General features: G+C 48.6%; 1 protein-coding gene across 5 annotated transcripts in view; it reads right to left on the bottom strand.

Moving 5' to 3' along the window:
- Nucleotides 1–1,748: 1,748 nt before the first annotated feature.
- The window catches only part of REEP1 (receptor accessory protein 1), a 112,923-nt gene continuing 94,715 nt past the window's right edge, over nt 1,749–19,956 (bottom strand). For 2 of the 5 annotated variants that reach the window (XM_043603907.1, XM_043603906.1), the window contains 4 exons: nt 17,231–17,408; nt 13,220–13,255; nt 7,583–7,734; nt 1,749–4,821 (listed from right to left, as the gene is read on the bottom strand). In XM_043603907.1, coding sequence (XP_043459842.1) covers nt 4,750–4,821; nt 7,583–7,734; nt 13,220–13,255; nt 17,231–17,408 — 438 coding nt within the window. In that variant the 3' untranslated portion in view covers nt 1,749–4,749. The remainder of the gene's footprint in view (nt 4,822–7,582; nt 7,735–13,219; nt 13,256–17,230; nt 17,409–19,956) is intronic. The other 3 variants (XM_043603911.1, XM_043603909.1, XM_043603908.1) reach the window with 2 other exon arrangements.

Here is a 19,956-nt window from a genome sequence, read left to right on the forward strand (position 1 = left end):
CTTTTTAACCCCTGGTTTAGATTTGAGGAAACTCCAGCTTATAGAAGGTTAAATTACCCAAAATACAGCTAATAAGTCACAGAACCTAGGTCTAACTTCTTGGAATCCTATGCATTTCCTGGAGTCTTTTAACATGAAAATTCGTATCTAAATCAAGTGACTATGACCTAGCACTATAAATACTAAATACTTATTCATGACACTGTACCAAGTCAGCCTTTGCTTTTCTGTTATTTGTCAGTTCTTCACCTGGTTAATCTCAGTTCTGTTGCCATTGGACTTGGCTCAATAAATGAATAAATGAATGGCGTTTTAGCCTTTCTTTCCACCTCTTTGTCTTCCTTTCAGCCTTCTGAATGTGGTCCTTTATCTGCTGCTGCTTTCTTTTATAGCCCTCATGCCAACCATACAGCATATAAGACTATAAAGGCAAAGAAAATGAGTGTTGCATTTTGATGCTTCAGATTTTGTGTTCAAGTCTTTGTGACCACCCAGTAAAGCTTGTATGTGCCTGTTCATATTTTTTTTTTAAATGTTTATTTTGAGAGAGAGAAAACGTGTGCACGTGCCTATGTGAGCAGGGGAGGGGGAGAGGGAGAGACGGGGAGAGAGAATCCCAAGCAGGCTCTATGCTGTCATCACAGAGCCTGATGTGGGGCTCGAACCCACAAACTGTGAGATCATGATCTGAGCCGAAATCAAGAGTTGAACGCTTAACCAACTGAGTCATCCAGGCACCCTGTTCATATTTTTAAGTAAACTTTGCACCCAGCATGGGGCCCAAACTTAGGACCCCAGGATCAAGAGTCATATGTTCTACCGACTGAGCCAGCCAGGTACTCCGCCCGTTCTTTTTTTTTTTTTTTTTTTTAAGATTTTTAAAAATTGTTTGTTTTTGAGAGAGGGAGAATACAAGTTGGGGCAGGGCAGAGAGAGGGAGACAGAGGATCCAAAGTGGGCTCTGCACTGACAGTGGAGAGCCTAATGGGCTCAAACTTGTGAACTGTGAGATCATGACCTGGGCTGAAATCAAGAGCTGGATGCTTAACCAGCTGAGCCCCCCAGCTGCCCCAGCCTGTTCATATTTTAAAGACAAGGGCTGCAGCAGTATTAAGAGCACCCATGTCACTCAGTGCTCCTCTGCACATTCTACCCTCTTCTGACCTCCACATGTCCTCCCTCACTTGCAGGCGAGGGAACAGATACCAAGAAGGAGAACGATAGACCAAATTTCTGCTTGCACAATTAAAACTGTTTACCAGATGAGCTGCTGTATTTTCATAGCCACACAGATTCCACTAGTGACTTTTAAAAATGTAAAACATACTACCAGGTTTATATTTACATGATCAACTGTTTTTCAAAACACCCATTTTAATTTTTTTCCACCACAATTCTATGCAGTAGGCATGGGGCCAAGGCACCAGGCCAGTTAATGACTGAGCACTCAGCTTCTAAATCCTTGCTACCTTCCACATTTTAAAAAGGTATTTTCCCTTTCTGGGGCTCCTGGGTGCCTCTGTTGGTTAAGCGTCCCAACTCTTGATTTTGGCTCAGGCCGTGATCTCATGATGATGGGATCAAGCCCCATGTTGGGCTCTGCGCTGAGCATGGAAACTGCTTGAGATTCTCTCTCTCCCTCTCTCCCTGCCCCTCCCCCCACTGAAGCTTTCTCTCTTTCAAAAATAAAAATAAAAATAAACATTCTAAAGTATTTTCTCTTTCCTCATAAGCTCGACATTACAAAGTTTTTTAAAAGAAAAACGTTAAGACTTTATTCAAGGTATATATCAGGCATTGTAACAAAACAGCAGAACTTCAACCTTTGGAATACTGTAATTTTACATCCCTTTGATGCACAGTCCAGTATACTATTTTATCACAGATCATTCTATAGGGACTACAGGAATAAACTAGGGAAACTGCACAGTCACAACCGAGAACGTCAGCTCTTTGAGTGTGTGCCGTTTGAGAATGAAGCACATCCTTTGCCGTTTCAAGTACTGTGCAAGGCGAGGACTAGGAAGATACTCAGCTGTGGTCATGGTGGACAAGCACTGTTATCACAAACACACGGACAGTTTACACACATTTCAGAGGCCAGTGAAGTGAGCAAGCTATTCACACAAAGCCAGGAGGGATTATGACTCCATTTTCTAGTGTATAAGTACACCACCCCATCTTACCTCCTCAGAAACAGAACAGGTGCTCAACGGCAAATAACTAAAAGTTATTACATGAAAATTACAGACGTTCAAGCTAGCATTTTGTAAACAGCCTATGTCTGTAAATCAGGAAATTAAAAACGTTCAGTTATATCCTCTAGACAGAACACCACAGCACTACATGTACACTTGGAGGCATTCACATTTTATGTCAGTCCATACACAAATATACAGCTTGTTGGATAAGTAAACACATTTTGCCAGAAATAGGACAGCTGCTCTCATTTGTACAGTGAGTGTTTTTAAGAGAGAAACCAACTCCCTAATCAACACTTGAAGGAAAAATAGTTACATTTACATTAAGACAGCAGTTTGGATACCTTTAAAGTTTTTAAATCTTGAATGAGCAGTAATACAGCATGTCTGAGAGTAGAGTGCTTCAAACTTGTTTTTGGCATAGTTGAGTGCAAACTTGATAGCTTGTACTTGTTAAAACTTTACATTGTAAAATGGTGAAAATATAGTTTGTTCACGAAGGATCTCTGCTGCTAAAGGCATTTATTATTTTGGCAAAGAAAAGAAAAAAAACACTGCTAAAAAGCTGCTTAAGCTGTTTCTGATAATTCTGGGTACTCCCAACTAACAGGTAAATACATTTAAAGCATATATTTTTCCTCTGAAACTATTCAGTGAGCTTTAAGAAATTAGATTTTCTGTCTTCCCTAATGGGTTTAGGGATTGGTGGGTGTGGGGGAAAGATCATAAAGAGCCTATGTTTGCCCTCTGAACCACAAATTTGCTTTTAGGTTTGTTTTCCTAAATCCCATTGTAAATTACAAACTCACCTTCAGAGGAATTGTGGGAAGAAGGGATTTAAATGTGCATATCTGGCAACAATCAACTTCAGGTAAAACCCTTTCTCGGGTGGCTAAGGTCCAGCCAGTGTGCCATCAGCAAAGACTACTGATGCATGTTGGTGTATGTAGCTCAGTAATGAGACGGTCTTTAACTGGGCCTGTTTATAGCCGGTTGACAGCAAGTTCTATGTGGTACATAACACTAATTCTCTAGTCTTCAGGGCATATCTATGAACAAACACAATCCAAGTATTATAAGTGACTGGTTTGTGACCACTGCATGCATTACACTGAAAGAAAACACCAACTCTAAGCACAAATATACAAGTCCTACATTTTAGGCTCAGCTCTCCAAGGGGTGGGGAGCAGCTACCTCGGACTGAAATGCTATGTAAACCAGATTCTTCTTTTCAGATAAAGTTCTCAGTCTAAGTAGAGAGTCCCCTTAGCTAGTGCTCTATTATACTAAGCGATCTCGGCTTGCATAAGACGTCTGGTAAGACGCGGAGTGCCCATGAGTGCAACTTCTCTCATTCACATTCTGCACAAGCCGGGAAGGGTATGAGCCACAGCTGCCCAGGGAGCTGAGCAGCAAGTCAGTCCATAAAGATCTCAACCTCTGAAACCTTTCTAGAACCCAGCATTTTGACACGTGTCTCAGACGTATTTGACAGCATATCTGAAACATAGTTTTAGGTTTGTTTTGGGTTGATTGGTCGGTTTTTGCTTACTGTTCTCTTGATCAAGTGCTCAGATTATAGGCTCCTCTACCTGGGGAAATAAGTCACAGAACTTGTTACTATGAAGGAGAAACAATCATTTGTCAAGCACTGATGGAACACTCAAAATGATTCCTCACAACAGCCCTGTGAGTTCACATCCCCAGGAGGTTTTACCAAAGGTGAGCCACCTGCCTAAGCCATTGGTACATCCCTCGACAAAATTCAGAAGCTCTTAGCCCAGAATCCAGGGGGAGACAAGCTTCTTGTGACCTCTCTTATTCTGGGCTGTTCCCCTGGCCTCATTACACTCGTGTCTGTCATTACAATATTGTCTCTTCATTCTAAACGTCTCTGGTCTATTGACTTAACATCTATCTGAAGAATATGGACCATCGTCCTACAGGAAAAGGGCTGTTTTACTGGAGTTGTATTTGGAAGCTTTATAACCACATCTGAGACATTCTCTAGAATCAAAATAATTTTTTACATATCTCGTAGTTTTCTTACATATCAGAACCTCTGGCAGCCCTTGCGAGTCCATTACATTAAGCCAAAAGCCATAAATATGTACACCGTAGTCCAAAGTATTAGTACCAAGAACAAAAAAAGTTTAAAAAAATTGCTTTGTTTGCATTTACAGGACTAAAAACGAAGTATGCAACAAATAAATTACAAATGTACATCTCAGCAGTGTGAGGGTGATCTCTTATATTTCTAAAACCACACTGCTGACAATCCAATTGCAGAAATTACTAACCTCAAGACTTAAAGGTCACACCCCCCCCCCACACACACAAGCTACCTTTCCCTTTAGCCTCTCCCCAGCAAAATAAAGAAAAGGAAAATAAAAATCTTAAAAGTGTAAGAGGAGAGAGAGAAAAGGCTGTGTCTGTGAGGCTGCACACTCAAAGCACGCCAGCTTGCGGATTTCTATGTTATTAGTGACTAGCTCTTTAAGGCAGAGAAGAAACATTCTGTGGGTCCGGTGCTGTTGGCTCATCTCACTCACGTGGTTTCAGTGGCTGAGGATGAGGTACTTTTCTTCCTAAAGCGGGATCGAAGGACTCTAGGCGGTGCCTGGCAGAGAAAACACAAAAAGGCATCCCTCAATTTGGTGTATGCATTGAACCTTTAAAAAAAAAATTTTTTTTTGAACATTTATTTTTGGGAGACAGAGCACAAGTGGATGAGGGGCAGAGAGAGAGGCAGACACAGAATCTGAAGCAGGCTCCAGGCTCTGAGCTGTCAGCACAGAGCCTGACATGGGGTTCAAACTCACAAGCCGTGAGATCATGACCTGAGCCAAAGTCGGACGCTTAACTGACTGAGCCACCCAGGTGCCCCTGCGTGGAACCTTTTGAGGCGAGCACCTGTGTGCGTTTTGTGTTGAGACACACAACTCCTTTGGTACACGAACACTTCTGTGACACAGTTGGCTGGGTGGAGGGCTCACTCCTAAGCAGGAATCAGGGTCACACCCCAGCATCCTGAAGCTGAGCACCTCCCTCCCTCTTCATGCTCCCTAAGTCCCTGAGTCTTGGGAGCAAAATGACCCTAACAAGTGACTCAGCACAGAGAAATGCCTCCCTAACTCTTCCCTTGTCTTTGTTATTTCCTTTGGGAACCAGCCTCATATTTCTAGGGACGTGCTAAAAATTTCCATCACCAAGTTTCCAGTGTTCTTCCTGGATGTGAAATCTTTTAATGCACAGCAAGCCACACAGCAAAAGGAAACACTGTCCTTAAGTATAAAGGTTTCCACCTCATCTCCCCTACAAATGACTATCAAGGGAGCCCTCCTACCATGGGACACACAGATCACAGAAATTCCTTCTACAATGAAAGAAAAAGAAATTTTTCTCCTGGCATAGCACTCAAGGCCGGAGGGGGGGTTGGGGAGGGGAGGAGGAGAGAGGAGGGAGTGCAGTCACACAACTGGCTGCAAGCTACCCTCAACCCTTGTCTCTGTCCACTTCTCTCTACTAACTTTTGCTGTGGCATCCTTCCACACCTTTGTTCCTTCTGACCTGAAGCCCTTCCCGTCCTTCTCTGTCTTGCTGTTTATTGTCCTCTCTAGCACCCAGCTCAAAAGTCACTCCTGAGCCCCTCTCCTCACAGCCCAGTGACACACAACCAGGGTCACCTTTGTTCTCCTAGTGTTTTGCACACAAGAGGACATCAGGGGACTTTGCATCCTTGGCAGAGTGTGTTTGCTCTGGTCCCTGTCTCCCCCTCCACACTGTGAACTTCTGGAGGGCAGGTCCACATTCGCCATTTCCCAGTAAGTAGCTCAGTGCCTGGAAGGCACACAGAAGGGAAGGAGGGAGAAAGGGAGAGAACAAAATAGGAAATAGGAAGGTCTGGTCTTCCACATCCCCAGTCCCTCACATCACCATTTTGACTAGGAAATGTTTACCAGCCACCTCTGGACTCAGAGTAAAAGAGGAATCAGGGAAACCTACCTTTAGAAACCTGCCTTAGGCTGTTTAAAGTAAACAGTAAAGCAGCTTGTGCCATTTTAACACAACAAAACCAAAATGGCAAAACCCTTAGACCCTACGATGTTTTGGGCACCTTCCATGTGAGAGCTGAGTCCCTCTCCCTATCATGGGTTGGCTCAGGCTGTGTTGGAGCCCAGAACATCGTTTACCAAAACCTCTAACTTCAAAATTGATCCGTATGTGCCCCATCCTTGGAAAGGAATCTGATGAACTCTGTGTACACTCAGTGGTAATAACCACGGTCCTAGTCTGAATGGGATCGATAGGTCATGGTGCTTGAGTAGGAGAACATTTCAATGCATCCCCTCAACTAAGTCTCATGGGGTCCCTACGCTGAGGACAGGGGGACTCCCAACTTGCCTCAGATGGACTTTCAGGCCACAGTATTTAGCAGATGGGGCATGGGAGAGGAGATGTGAGGGGCAGAGAGGAAGGCTAAGGGGTCCCCAATTCTGCCAGCTCCACACCTGAGTCTAAGACTGGTGACTCCCTACCCACATCACAAAGCAAGGCCCCAAGGCTCTAGGTTTAGCCCTCCTGCTGCCAAAACTCCATCCACACCTACAACTGGCCATAGTACATCTATTAAGTATATTTGATTTAGGTCGCTTTAGAGGGCTGTGCCCTTTCAGTAACATTTTATCGATATTGGCTTTATACTAGGCACTATTGCTGTGTCTTGAAGATTCGATGATGAACATGCTTTATTTACAAAAACTTGTCAAATAACACATTTTCTTCCCCTAAAACACACATTGGGGTTGCTTTTCATTTCCACATCATCTTATGTTAGTAGTTGTAAATTTTTGATTTCTTTAAATTTTTATTAAAAAGTTTTTTAATGTTTATTTATTTTCAAGAGAGACACACACACACACACACACACACACACACACACACACACACAGTAGGAGCCGGGCAGGGAGAGAGAGAGGGAATCTGAAGCAGGCTCCAGGCTCTGAGCTGTCAGCACGGAGCCCGACACGGGGCTCGAACCCACAAACTGCGAGATCATGACCTGAGCCGAAGTGGGATGCCCAACCGACTGAGCCACCCAGGAGTCCCAGTAGTTGTAAATTTTTAAATCTTATTCTAAATGCTAGATCACCTCTCCTATTTCTAAATAAAATGAGCAGAGTCTTTTTCACCCCTCAGCCAGTCTCTGGATGCTACCTAGTGGTCTGTCCTGTTTGTTTGATGGGGAGAGATCTTCCTACCCCAGGCGCTCGGGAGGTGCTGGGTGCCCCAAGGGATGCCACTCCTGGGCCCCCCAGGTCTCCAGGGCAAGGCCCTTGTGCAAACACATGCTCCACCACACAGCCCCAGACACCGTGTACCTCCAGGGGGAACTCCGTCTTTCGAGGCGCCTTATACTTGTACATGAAATCCAGCAGATCTTCCTCCTCCTCGTCCGAAAATGCCAACGGGTTTTGGACCTCGTGGGGCTCCCAGGCCTTCACACCACCCTCATTCACATCTCCCTCAACCACTTAATGTCCATTTACAATCTATACAAAGGAGACAAAGTACAGCAGGGAGGGATCAGCGGAGAAAGGAGCCAGGAAGGGCAGGCAAGGGCAAGGTTAGGCACACAGCATGACGAGCCACGCCTGTTAGGACAGCCGAGGTCCCCGTGTCTGAAGAAGCAGCCAGTATCCCCCGGGCCTCCCTGCAGGCTGGTCCAGGACTGTGAGGTTCCAACTGGAGACTGGCAGGCACTGTGCACAGGAACAAGCACAGGCTCCGGAACCTGATAAGCTGGTGAGCAGAACCGATAAGCTGCCAAGGGAGGTGCGGGCACCGCTGCCCTGGGACAAGGAAGATGCTACCTTAACTGAGAGGTGTCAAACCCTGCAGATTGGACATGTGACGCCACACCAAAGAGTGCTCAGGGGAAGAATCCCCTCTAGAACGGATCAGTGCGGTGATCTGAAGAGGGGACTAGAGCTCCCTCTCTTACACAGACGAGCCATGTTGACAGTGCATTACAACTGCATACTCAGCTCACGTGTTCTTCAAGACAGGATGTCAAATGCCAGGAAGCCTTAACAGAGAACCTTAAGTGAAGTTATGTAGATGGTTCATTTCAAAGGCCAAGTCCTAAAGAAACAAAGAAGCCTGGTGGGAAGAGAATCTAGGAATACCCTTCCCTCCAGAATGACAGCAAGATTCCTGTTTTAATCTGCCTTGGCTAAATCCACAGGAAAAACTCCAGAATTAATTCATGTCATGGAATGCACAGGTTTTTTTTAAAATGTTCAATCCTTAAGCATATTCCACGTCCTCCTATTTAAGCCGAGATATAAAATATTTCCTGCCTATACCTGGCTTATCTGACACTCAAAGACATATCTTTCTAGGTTTCATATATTGTTTTTACCTAGAATCACAGACTGCAGATGTATGGGGCCCTCAGATCATCCGGTCAACAGCCCTAAGGCCTGCAGGAAAAAAAAAAAAAAAAAACGGACCTCTTTCTGGAACACCCTGCTCCTACTCCTAAAAACATAGCCATCAATGTGTTCTCTCCATCAACACACAAGTCACTCGACTATATGAGCACCAGGTGTGGGTGAAGCAAAACTCAGAACAGACCTTAATCTCGGGCAGCTTTTCCAGGTACTGCTGCTGTATTCCCAACAGCCAGCAGGAGGCAGCATGAGAGCTCGGTTGCTCGTTTGTCCTCACCACAAATTGCAAAGCAGAATTGTAGGCTGGGAATGCCCTGCTCTGACAGCTCCTTGGTAAGGGCCAAGATGGAGGTTGTTAACCTTCCTTTGATTCTTTTGCTCTGTGCATCCCCCAGCCTGGGGGGTGGGGTGGGGTCAGGTTGTCCTCTGGGCCCTTCTTCCCTTGCCCAAATCAGCTGCATCCTCAGGACTCTGTTGAACATGAAGGCTGGCAACTCCAGGGAGCCCTCCCTGGCCTCCTCACCCTGCGACCACAACTGCACGTGGCATCTGTACCACGTGGCTTGCGGTGCGTGCCCGGGTTCTCATATGGGCCTCATTCTGTCTGCCTCAGCGTGACAGAAAGCATCTTGAGCTTTGGGGAACGTGGCTGATCCTCGGTGCCTCTGAACACGGATGCAGGGCTGGGCACCCAGTGGCTGCCCATCCACTAAAGCAGGTGGAGTACAGACATCATCTGAGAGCTTAGGTCTCATCCCCAGTCAGACCTTGACACCCATCCACAGAGAAATTCCTTCAGGACACAGATACCTCTTGCCTGACAGGAAGAAAAAGAAACAGGCCTGCCCAGGGCCAAAAGGCCTCAGACCAGGACAGAAACCACAGAAGCAGCCTGGCCAGGTCTGCCTCGACACGAAACTGCATCCTGGGTGTGGGCCTGGGGACTGGTTGGAGTCTGTGCCTCTGCACATGGGGTTCCCTCCAAATTGTGGTCCAGGGTTTTCCCCATGCTGTTGCTATCCACTCCTTAAGACCCAGAGACAACCTGTGTGGGGAGTGACTCTCACTGAAGTTCATGGCCACAGCAACCACCTCTAAACCTCAGGTGATGGCAGCCAAGACCTTGAGCCTGCAAAGCTGCCACCCTGGTGCCCAAGGCTGGGCACCCTCTAGGAAAGGACAGGAGTCCCTGCTGGCTTCCGCGGCCTCGCCTGACGTTCAATAAGAGTGAACGTGTCAGCAGGACCACAGCGGGCTGGCACGCAGCTCCACATCTGCTCTCTGCCGGTGGGGGGGGGGGGGAGGGGGGGCAGGGGGCGAGGAAGAAACTGGCTGAGTCTCAGAGCCCTTGGAGGCCTGAGTAGATGTGTATGCCCAAGGCTTCCCCACCCCCATAGTGCCAAAACACACCCAGATTGTCAACCACCAGGTTAGCAAACACATCCCACACAGCACACGTTAGTGGGAGTCATTAATGGAAGTCAGCAAACGTGTTGAAGGAGGGCACACCCATCTGGAACACTTACATCCGCGTCCCCGACAGCCACCGAGGAGAAAGAAAACAATATTCTGTTAGGGAAGGGTCTCTGGGGAGGAGACTCACACACACGTGCGAGCGTGCGTGCATACGCACAGATCCACGCACAGACATACACTCACTCGTTTCCCACACTCTAAACCTCACACAGCCACTGCTGCTGTCTGAGGAAACGCGCTGCCTGGGGCCACTCTGGGAAAATGCAATTCTCTCTCTCTTTCAGTAGGAGGAATACAAGGCATGACTTTGCTTTTTTAAAATGAGGCCCCACACACTTGATTTTTCTATTTTAAAGGGAAAAAAACCCATCTTTATGACTAACTCCAAGCAGTAATACAAACTTCAGTTCTACATGACATCAGGGCAGGTAGGGAGAAAAGGGACAAGAAAGAGCTGTCGGGCAGGGAGGAGAGAGATTAATAGAAAGAGACCCGTGCAGGAAACAACAGGGAAATGGCAGACAGAAGGGCAGGAATGGAGCTGAAATGGGGAGAGAATGTTCTTGTGGGCTCTGAGATGCACAGATGAAAATCATCTCAAGGGACCAGGAGGGGCTCTGTGACCAAAGTGTCTGTGACCCCCTGAAACCCTCTCCCACGGCATCATTGCCGGAGAGCTGGCCTCCAGTCCCCCAACACCATTTGCTGACACCTCACACCGGGCACCCATCACTTGCAGAGATGGCCACACCTTATGGAGGAGGGGACCGAGCCCTGAAGAGCTGAGGGACTTTCCCACTCTCACAGATGGACGAAGCTGGTCTTGCAAGCAGACTTAGGGAGACTGGGAAGTGGGGGACAACTCCGGGGCACCGGGTGTTAAGAGGGCCTGAGAAAGGGAGGGCTGGAGCAAAGGCTCCCAGATCACAGCTCTGAGCAGGGCCACCCCAGCCCAAGGCCCCCACCCAGCCCCGCCTGCTGCCCACTCCCCAACACACCCATCCTCACAGCTCCTGGGGAGAGCAAACTCAAATGCCTACAGTCAACTGCAATTCTATTTAAATGCACTGGAAACACAGCCTCTGATTTGGAAACCATCAGGGGTCACAAGAGGTGAGGGCTTCCCAGGGAATAGTGCAGAGCAGTCCCATGAGGAAAGAGTGGAGGGGAAGGCAGCTGTAGTCTCCCTGGTCCTCCAGGTGGTAATATCCCAGAACTAGAGGCTTTCAGAATGGCTCGAGGAATTTACAAACTCAAAACTGGTCAATAGTTAGAAATAACCACAGTCGCCTGAGGCCTCTGGGACCCCGCTCGAGGTTGTTCCCCAACAACCAGTAGGTCCACCAGGTCCAAGCATTAGCCTCTAGCACTGGAATGCAGCCCCTCTGTGTGTTTCTTCCTTTTGAAAACTGAGATATAACATGACATCATGTTAGGTTTAGGTGTACGACATAATCATTTGAGCCATATGCATATGTATATATACATATACATATACATATACATATACATATACATATACATATACATCCCTCTGTATTTGATGTGGACCAGGAGGCCCCTGAGGGACACAGAGCTGGTCAGAGTTAGAGCCAGGATAGCACACTGGTCTCCACTGTCGCCCTGCTCAGAACTCCTTTGACAGTCGGTTCACATTGGGTTTATGATCTCCAAAACCCCCAGGTCTTATATAGACTTTTAAAAGCCTTAGTGTCGAGAAGCCTTACAAATGAAGAAATGAAGGGGAAAGAGGACACTTCTTAAATGCAGCTCATGTCCTCTACTCCCACCACTGCAGGAGGGACAGCCATGCCTCTGCAGCCCCAGTGCTAATTGCACAGGCAGTGGTGGGTGCCATGCCTGCCTCCTCTCCCCTACCGCACCCCCGCCCCATGCCAGCCAGCAGCTGCAGATGGGGTGGCCTTTTGCTTTCAGAGCCAAAGGCAGATTCTCCGTGGAGGGGCGCCCTCCATGGCAGGTGAAGGGGGAGCTGGGTCTGTCCAGCACCATTCCCAGTCCCTCACGTATCTAGTCAAGGTTAGGGAAGCAGCAGGAGCAGGGCAGGAGAGAACATGGCCAACCGCGGGCGGGCGGCCATGGCTGCACCAAGCCATAGTTCGCTCACAGGGAGGGCAGCCGCACTGGGAGACCCCAGGCTCATCCCCTCTCCCGGAGGCTTTCTGGCTGCTCCCAGCTATAATAAAAAGCCTTTTCACAGACATTTTCACAACCACGCAGTGAGGTGGGGAAGCAGGACCTTTATCTCTACTTTAAGTTGTGGAAACCGAGGCTCAGGTTGGTTAGGTGGTTCACGCACAGTTACAGAGCTAGTAAGTGGCAAAGCAGGACCAGGGCTCCCTTGGCTGCACCTGGACCAAAACCCCTGGAACTACAAGGCTTCATCGCTTCAGAGGACCTGGGTAAGTTCCTGTGTCCTCATCACCCACAGCACAATATGACTCTGTGGCAGTTTTAAAATATCTCCACACATTTTTTGATACTCCTCCCTTCGTGTGGAGATTAATTCCCCTCCCTTTGAGCATGGGCTGGACCTAATGACTCACTTCCAACAAACAGAAGAAGGCAGAGGTGACTTCAAAAACTAGGTCCTAAAAGATACCATGGCTTCCTGCATGCCCTCTCTCTGTTGGATCACTCACTCTGGGTGAAGCCAGCTGCCATGTCGTAAGGACACTCAAGCAGCCCCAGAGAGACCCATGTGGTAAGAGGATCTGAGTCTGCAGCCAGTAGCCACAAGAGAGCTATCTTAGAAGTGGATCCTCCAGGCTCAGTCAAGCCTTTATGTGGCTGCAGCTCCGGCCGACATCTTGACAACGCCTGTTCACAGACCCTGAGCCAAACCACCAGGTTAGGAGGCTCCTGAATTCCTAGCCTGCAGACACTGTAAGATAACACAGGTTTGTCATTTCAGGGGGTTGACCTCCTGACTCCTGCTCCCCCCCCACCGCCGCTGCCCAAGACTATGCAGCTGAAAGGGAGCCCCACGGTCAGGCGCCAGCTTATGGTTAGAATCTCCTCCTGAGCCGAGAGTCCAGCACGCTGCACAGAGGCTGGCTGCTTACTCACCTTTCCGGGTCCTGCAGGTAGAGCAGCAGGTACACACTGTGGGGATGGGGGACATCATCAGTGACACCCCTTACTCAATGGGAACCAGCCCCAACAAACAGGGAGGCCCCAGTGAGGTGTGGGGATTCCAGTATGTTCAATATAAGGGCCCTGGGAATGCGGGTCTCTGTAGAGACACCAAGGTGGGGGAGGAGATCATTCTAGACTCAGCTTCCCCTCAGGTGCTAGAAAATGCCCTTGCCCGGCCCACACAGGTCAGTCCTTATATCCTCTGAGAAATAATTCGAACCGCACCTGCTCACACACCCCTCCACTCTATGCCTTCCAGTTCAGAAGGATTTCCAGAAACCCTTCTCAGACTGACCTCTGACTCCCCAGATTGCTTGGTATCAGTCATTCTGTCAAAGGCCTAAGTGACTGTTGCCTTGTACACTCCACTGGTCTTGGTGCACATGTGGGCCTTGGTATACAGTAGGTGCTTACTAAATACAAGTTGACTGAGTGTCTCCAAGTTCATGGGACACATGGATCATTCTTTTAACACCACCTCCACTCTTCCTGGGGTTCAATGCCAGACTTCCAATAAATGGTGTCTAAGATTCCGTAGGGAGGGCGATATGTTTCTGCAAATTCCATATTGTTATTTTACACCATGGGCATGTATTTTTATTTTACATATATTGTTACATTATATCTCACTGTTTTGTACATTTTTTCACTGGCATCATGGTTTCAAGAACGTATTGTACATTGTATGTACATTTTAACCACTGCTGCCATACCGCTCCCTGGGGTCCAGCTACCACCTCTGACCTGTCCACCCCCAGACTGCCTTCAACAACTGCCACCTGTCCAGGGTTTGCAAATTCTCTTGTTTGCTCTCCTCACAAGCCCAAGACACAGGCTGAGTAGGGACTATGGTACCCATTTTCCAGAGGAGAAAGCTGAAGGGAACAGGGCTCATCTTCCATGCCAAGGTCAAATTCCCCGGTAGTGACCACCTGGGGTGTCATTCTGAGAAAGGTTCGGAGGCCGAACATAGGCTCAGTGGGGACAAACGTGGTAGCTGCTTGGCAACATGTGCCTCACCTGCACTGCTCTGCACAGGCCTGCTGTCGCCCTGGCAGGATGGAAGCCCAGACTCAGGACCTCCCTCACCGCGCCCAGTGTCCAAGGCCCACATAGCGGGTAGGGAGGGCATACAAACCCTTGCAGCTGGGTCTCCTTTGTCAGACTTTCTGCCAGGCACATGGACCCCCAACTGCCCCAGAGCCTCTGTTCTGGGTGCTTTTGCCCCACCCATGCCCAGGTCCTGGGCCATCTTTCACCCATCTTTCATTCTGAGAGGACTTTTATTTTAGGTCCCAGAACAGCTGGAGTGAGTGCCACATGGTCCCCACCCTCCCTGCTGGGTCAGCACCTCCCTTCTCTGCCCCCTGGAATCACAGGAGCTGTGGCCAGGGTGAGCAGGGGGCAGCGCAGGGTCATGTTGCAGCACAGCAGGTTCTCTGGTTCTCCATGAACGCTACCTGCTCGCCTGCATCCAGGGTGACCCCACAGGCTCGCTGCTCCACCGGCAGAGGGCATCACTGCCAATGGAAGGCTGCAGGGCCAGCACCAAAACAAAGCATCCCAAACCGTTTCTACTTAGTGCTGGTCTGGGAAAATGTTCAAAGCCCAGGAGACACTTCCCATCACCTTCAGACCTCACCAGACTTCTCACTTTCCGAGTTCTGAGGCGGCCCTAAATAATCCACCAGGAGGAAGTCTGGGCAGGAGGCCTGGATTCTGGTCCTGTGTGGCCTTGGCACAGTGCATGACCTCTCTGAGCCTACTTCTTCCACTTGGTTCACTTTATAATGACAACACAGAATCTCAGAGGGAAAGGGACTGTGGAGCCACCTGGGCCCCACTTGCTGGCCAAAGCAGGAAGACCTCCCTAGAGCCCTGGTGTATGACCATTCAACTTTGCTTCGGGCCCTTCCAATGTCAGGGACCTTACTACCTCACAAGGCAGCCTACTTCTCTCTTGGACACTTTCATATGAGAAAGTGCTTTCATAGGTGAGTTAGATAACAACAGGAACAACAGTACCAGCTACTACGTAGACTGCGGGCATGATCCTAAGCACGTTTACGTGGATTATTTTATTCAAATCCTCACAACAGTCCTACAAGTAGGTATTGTCATTCCTTGTGAACAGATAAGGAATCTGAGGTTCAGAGAGGGCAAGAGCATGCCCAGGTCACACAGCTAGTAAGCAGCTACCCTCTTAGAACTTTACCCAATTTTATCTCATTGGTTCTTGCTCTACCCTTTAAGCCTCACAGAATTGGGGTGTGCAAACAGAGAGCACCATCCCAGGAGTAAGGAGGCCACAGGAGAATGCCAGTCCATGGGTGACCCGGTGACAGTTCCCTTCCCTGGGCCTTGGTCTCTTTATTGGTAACATCTGAGGATTAGACTGAATGATCCCTGAGGTCTCTTCCTGCCTGGACTTTTGGGATTGCATTCTAAATTCTCCTGAAGGAGAGTTCACTCAGGAGATAGCCCCTCCGTGAGGTGATCCTCACCCTTACAGCCAAGCGTTTACATTTCCAACCTTGCCAGAGTTAAAACATCTCCCCTCAGAGAGAAGCCACAATGTTTAAACCCGGGGCCAGGGTGAAGTGGGGTGTTCTGATGAACGGGAACACCCAGGAGGAAACTGATGGACACCTGGCCTGCTTCTAAGCTGGTCTCCCTTCCCTGGCAGGGAATATGAGCCATTATTCCCAGGGCGGCCACAGGACTCCTTCTTTCCCATCCCTGTCCAAGACCCCTAAAAGCCAGGTGGGGTCTTTGAGGCTCAGGGTCAAGATGCCCCCTGCAGGGTGCACCTCACAGCACGGGATCAGGGTCCAGGGGACTCATATGTCCCTGTTTCTGTGTTTAAGAGCAGGGCAGCCACCAGGCACATGTCACAGCCAGAGACTCCAAAAGGGTGGTCCAGTTCCCATCCTCGAGGCTCAATGTTCCGCCAAGGGTGAGGAGTAGAGGTGGCGATCCAGAACTGTGCCCTATACCCTTTTTACCGTTAACCCTCCGCTGGCAGCAGCAGTGTTCAGCTCCTGAGAGCCAAGGTCTCTGGAATCTCTCCAAGGAATGGCCTGGGAAAATATGAGTCCTGGCCCAGCTCCCTCGCCCCTAATCTATGCCCCTACCCTCCATAAGCCTGAAACCCACTAATGGATCAGACATCAGTGGGTCCCAAAGGGGGCTGCACCTCAACACCACCATATATGGGTCTCATCCCCGATTTATTGAATCCTCTGGGGATGGGCCCAGGACTCTGCATGTCTAACAAGGTCCCCAGGTCAAGCCTAATACAGGGAACCTGATGCCAGGCACTTGACAACCAGAGGTAGACATCGGGGACAGAGGTATGGTTTCCATAAAGCTGTGGCCTCTGCAGGAGTTAGATCTCAGAGCTAGTGTGGTCTTTGGCATGTAGGGACTGAGGGTGTGCATGGTGAATGGGGGCACAGGGATGGGAGCAGATGGTAGAGTGACAGGAAACATTCATGCAGGGAAAAGGAACCACAGGAGCCACAAGCCCTGGTTGGGCAGGAGGAGACACTCAGGTAGTCAAGACAGGTAAGCCCTCCTAGGAGTATAAGGTCAGAGAGGAAGAGAACAGAGAAAGCTGTCTTGGCCCACGTCCAGCTGTGCCCGTTGCCTCCAGGCTTGGTTCACACACTATTCTCCACCCACCCCCAGCCCTTCGATAATCAGATGGAAGAGGCAGAACCCTTTGATGCAGGAGGCCTAACCCTGGCCCCTGTCAGAGTCCCCAGGCCAGCCTCGCATCCTGGCCAGAATGGTGCTCTGCCTCTTGGCTGTCCTGGCACGATCTGATGGACATCTGTGTTGATGGCTACTCCGGGTTACATGCCACATGGTGGACGGGGCCTCTCTCCGTGAAAGCAAGGCCTGTGAACTGGAAAAGATGAAAAGTGAAATGATACCTACCTGAGCTGCCGGCACTCTCAGAAGCACTCCTGGACATCTTAGGCTGGCCATGTTTGCCGCTGGCTCGCCCAGACCCCTGTGGTGGGGGGCTGGAGGGGGCAGGGGCACCGTCACCCCGGATGGTGGTGAGGTCCTGCATGCTGAAGCTCCGGAGTCTCTCCGATAAGGCACCCTGTCCCTGGATACAACACAGGAAGGGGGCACACGTCAGAGGCCTGCCCCACAGACCATAGGCAGTAGTGGGGGTGGGGGGAGTGCAGACACAACAAAGGCCAAGAGGAAGTTCTGACAGTCGGCAAGGTGAAACTCAAGACCTGGAAGGACTCTGCAGAGGGGCAGGTGCCTGGTGTACTGGCTGGAAACACTGAGAGGAGCAAGGCCTGGAATATTCCAGGGCCTCCTGTGGGTCTCAGCCATCGTGCCTCTGGCTCCCGGCTCCTTCTCTTTCATTTTAAAATTTTTTTTTTAATGTTTATTTTTGAAGGAGAGAGAGACAGAGCGTGGCGGGCGGGGGGGGGGGGGGGGTTGGGGGGGGGAGGGCGAGGGGAGAAGGGCAAAGAGAGGGAGACACAGAAGCCAAAGCAGGCTCCAGGCTCCGAGCTGTCAGCACAGGGCTCGATGGGGGGCTCAAACTCATGGACCATGGGATCATGGCCTGAGCCGAAGTCAGACGCTTAACCTTAACCGACTGAGCCACCCAGGCGCCCCTCCTTCTCCTTCAGATGCCCACATCGCATGATGAGCTAGAGCCACAAACAGACCCAGGGCGGAGGAAGTGACTGCGACCTACAGTTCCTACTCTTGAGGGGCTGTCTGCTGCTTCTCTGGCTTTACATAAATAAAAGTCCCTACATAGCCACATTTTTGCTCAGTTTCCAGTACACAAGAATCTGGTCAGAAAAATCAAAACCTAATAATCAATGTGCTCAGTCCTTACACTTTTCAAAGGAAATAAAAATCAGCTGGTATTTTTTAAAAATGTATGACAACAGCAACTTCTTTTATCTGTTCATGTTACTGTTCATGAGGCACATTTGTTTCCACTCTTGCATTTGAGCTTCATAAAATACCCAAAAGGTAATGAATCAGGAAAGAAAAAAACATGACATTAAAAAAAAAAAAAAAAAAAACCTGCTGACTGTAACCATTTCATATTCTGAGAGAGTCACAGAATTCATCTCAGGGGAAAACTGTTCTTTTGTTTAGGAAAGCGGGAGATCAATCCATTATACTTATGAAAGGGAAGGTCCTTGCTGTCTGGATGAGAGAATCTGTGTCACAGTGAAAAGGATCATAATGAAGGCTCAGGGAGGGGGCATCGCCTTAGGGGTGCCTCGAGGCTGGAGAGGGACCTTGTGTTTGGAGGAGAAGGAACTTGAGAGGGGGCTGGGGGCTGGTAGGAGACTGGGGTTAATTGAGAATTGGGTTGGGATTTGAGCAAAAGGTGACAGGCAAGCAACCACCAAGCAAATCAATGAAGTTGGGCATCTTCAGAAATACTGGAGGGCGTGCAGACTTCCCACAGGTACACGGGACAGCAGAGGACAGCGGAGGAGGTATTTTATTAGGATAATGAAGGGAAAGTGGTCCTAGAGGGCTGGAAGACACAACAGATATAATAGAACCAACAAATCAGCACAAAATAGGTGGGAACAGCCAACAAGAGGGCTCTGGGTTGGGGGTGGGTTTAATAAAACAAACAAGGGCCACGACATGGCAAAGGGGTTGGAGGACTTTTTTCATTTTACTTAAGGAAAAAAAAAAACAATTAAAATGGCCAGCGAAGCACCGCAGTTCATAGAAGTGACTAGTCAAAGGGCCAGTTAGATAAAGGAGCAAATGCAAATGCAGAATGAGTTAGTTAGAGGGAAGGGGGAAAACAAAAGGAGCTTGCAGACAGGTCTAGAAGAAATGTCAGAATAAAACAAAGATGCATTAAAATATGAAAAAGATAAGTTCTCAACATACCAAAGATCTAAAAACGTCTCTAGGAAACTAAGAGCAAAAAGAAAACTATTTAAATAATCAGATATATACGATCAGAATTATAAATCCAGACAAAGGAGTGTTTTATGTTAAAAAAAAAAAAAAGAGAGAGATGGAAATCACCCTCAGACACCCCTCTGATGTCTGATGATGGCCAAGGGGTCTGAGGCCTCACCTTCTAGACATTAACAGCTGGGTGATCTGTGTCATGAAAATGAGGTGAGACTAGCTGCCCAGTATAATCCCCTCCAAAGCTATCAGCCAATGATCTATGATTGTTTAACTCAGAAGCACTTAAGGTGACATCTAGAATTTAGAGGGGCACCTGGGTGGCTCAGATGGTTAAAGTGTCTGACTTCAGCTCAGGTCGTGATTTCGTGATCCATGAGTTCGAGCCCCACGTTGGGCTCTGTGCTGACAGCTCAGAGCCTGGAGCCTGCTTCAAATTCTGTGTCTCCTGCTCTGTCTGCCCCTTCCCCCAATCTAAAAAATAAATAAACATTAAAATTTTTTTTTTTAGAAATGAGAGGGCTAAGGGACAAAAATGAGTTCTGAAAAGAGGCAGGAAATATTGACAATGATAATGGAGTAATTCAGTGTCAGGTTCACATTCAGAAAGGCTACCCAGTGGTTCACTTTCAGTCGTCCTCCCATTCAGTCACTTTTGTTCAATAATTGTTTATCAAGGATGTTCTCTGGGCAAGACACTGTGCTAGGTGTTATTAGGAAATACCAAAAAT

Source organism: Prionailurus bengalensis, chromosome A3, assembly GCF_016509475.1.
Source record: "Prionailurus bengalensis isolate Pbe53 chromosome A3, Fcat_Pben_1.1_paternal_pri, whole genome shotgun sequence".
In the NCBI taxonomy this organism is placed as follows: domain Eukaryota; kingdom Metazoa; phylum Chordata; class Mammalia; order Carnivora; family Felidae; genus Prionailurus; species Prionailurus bengalensis.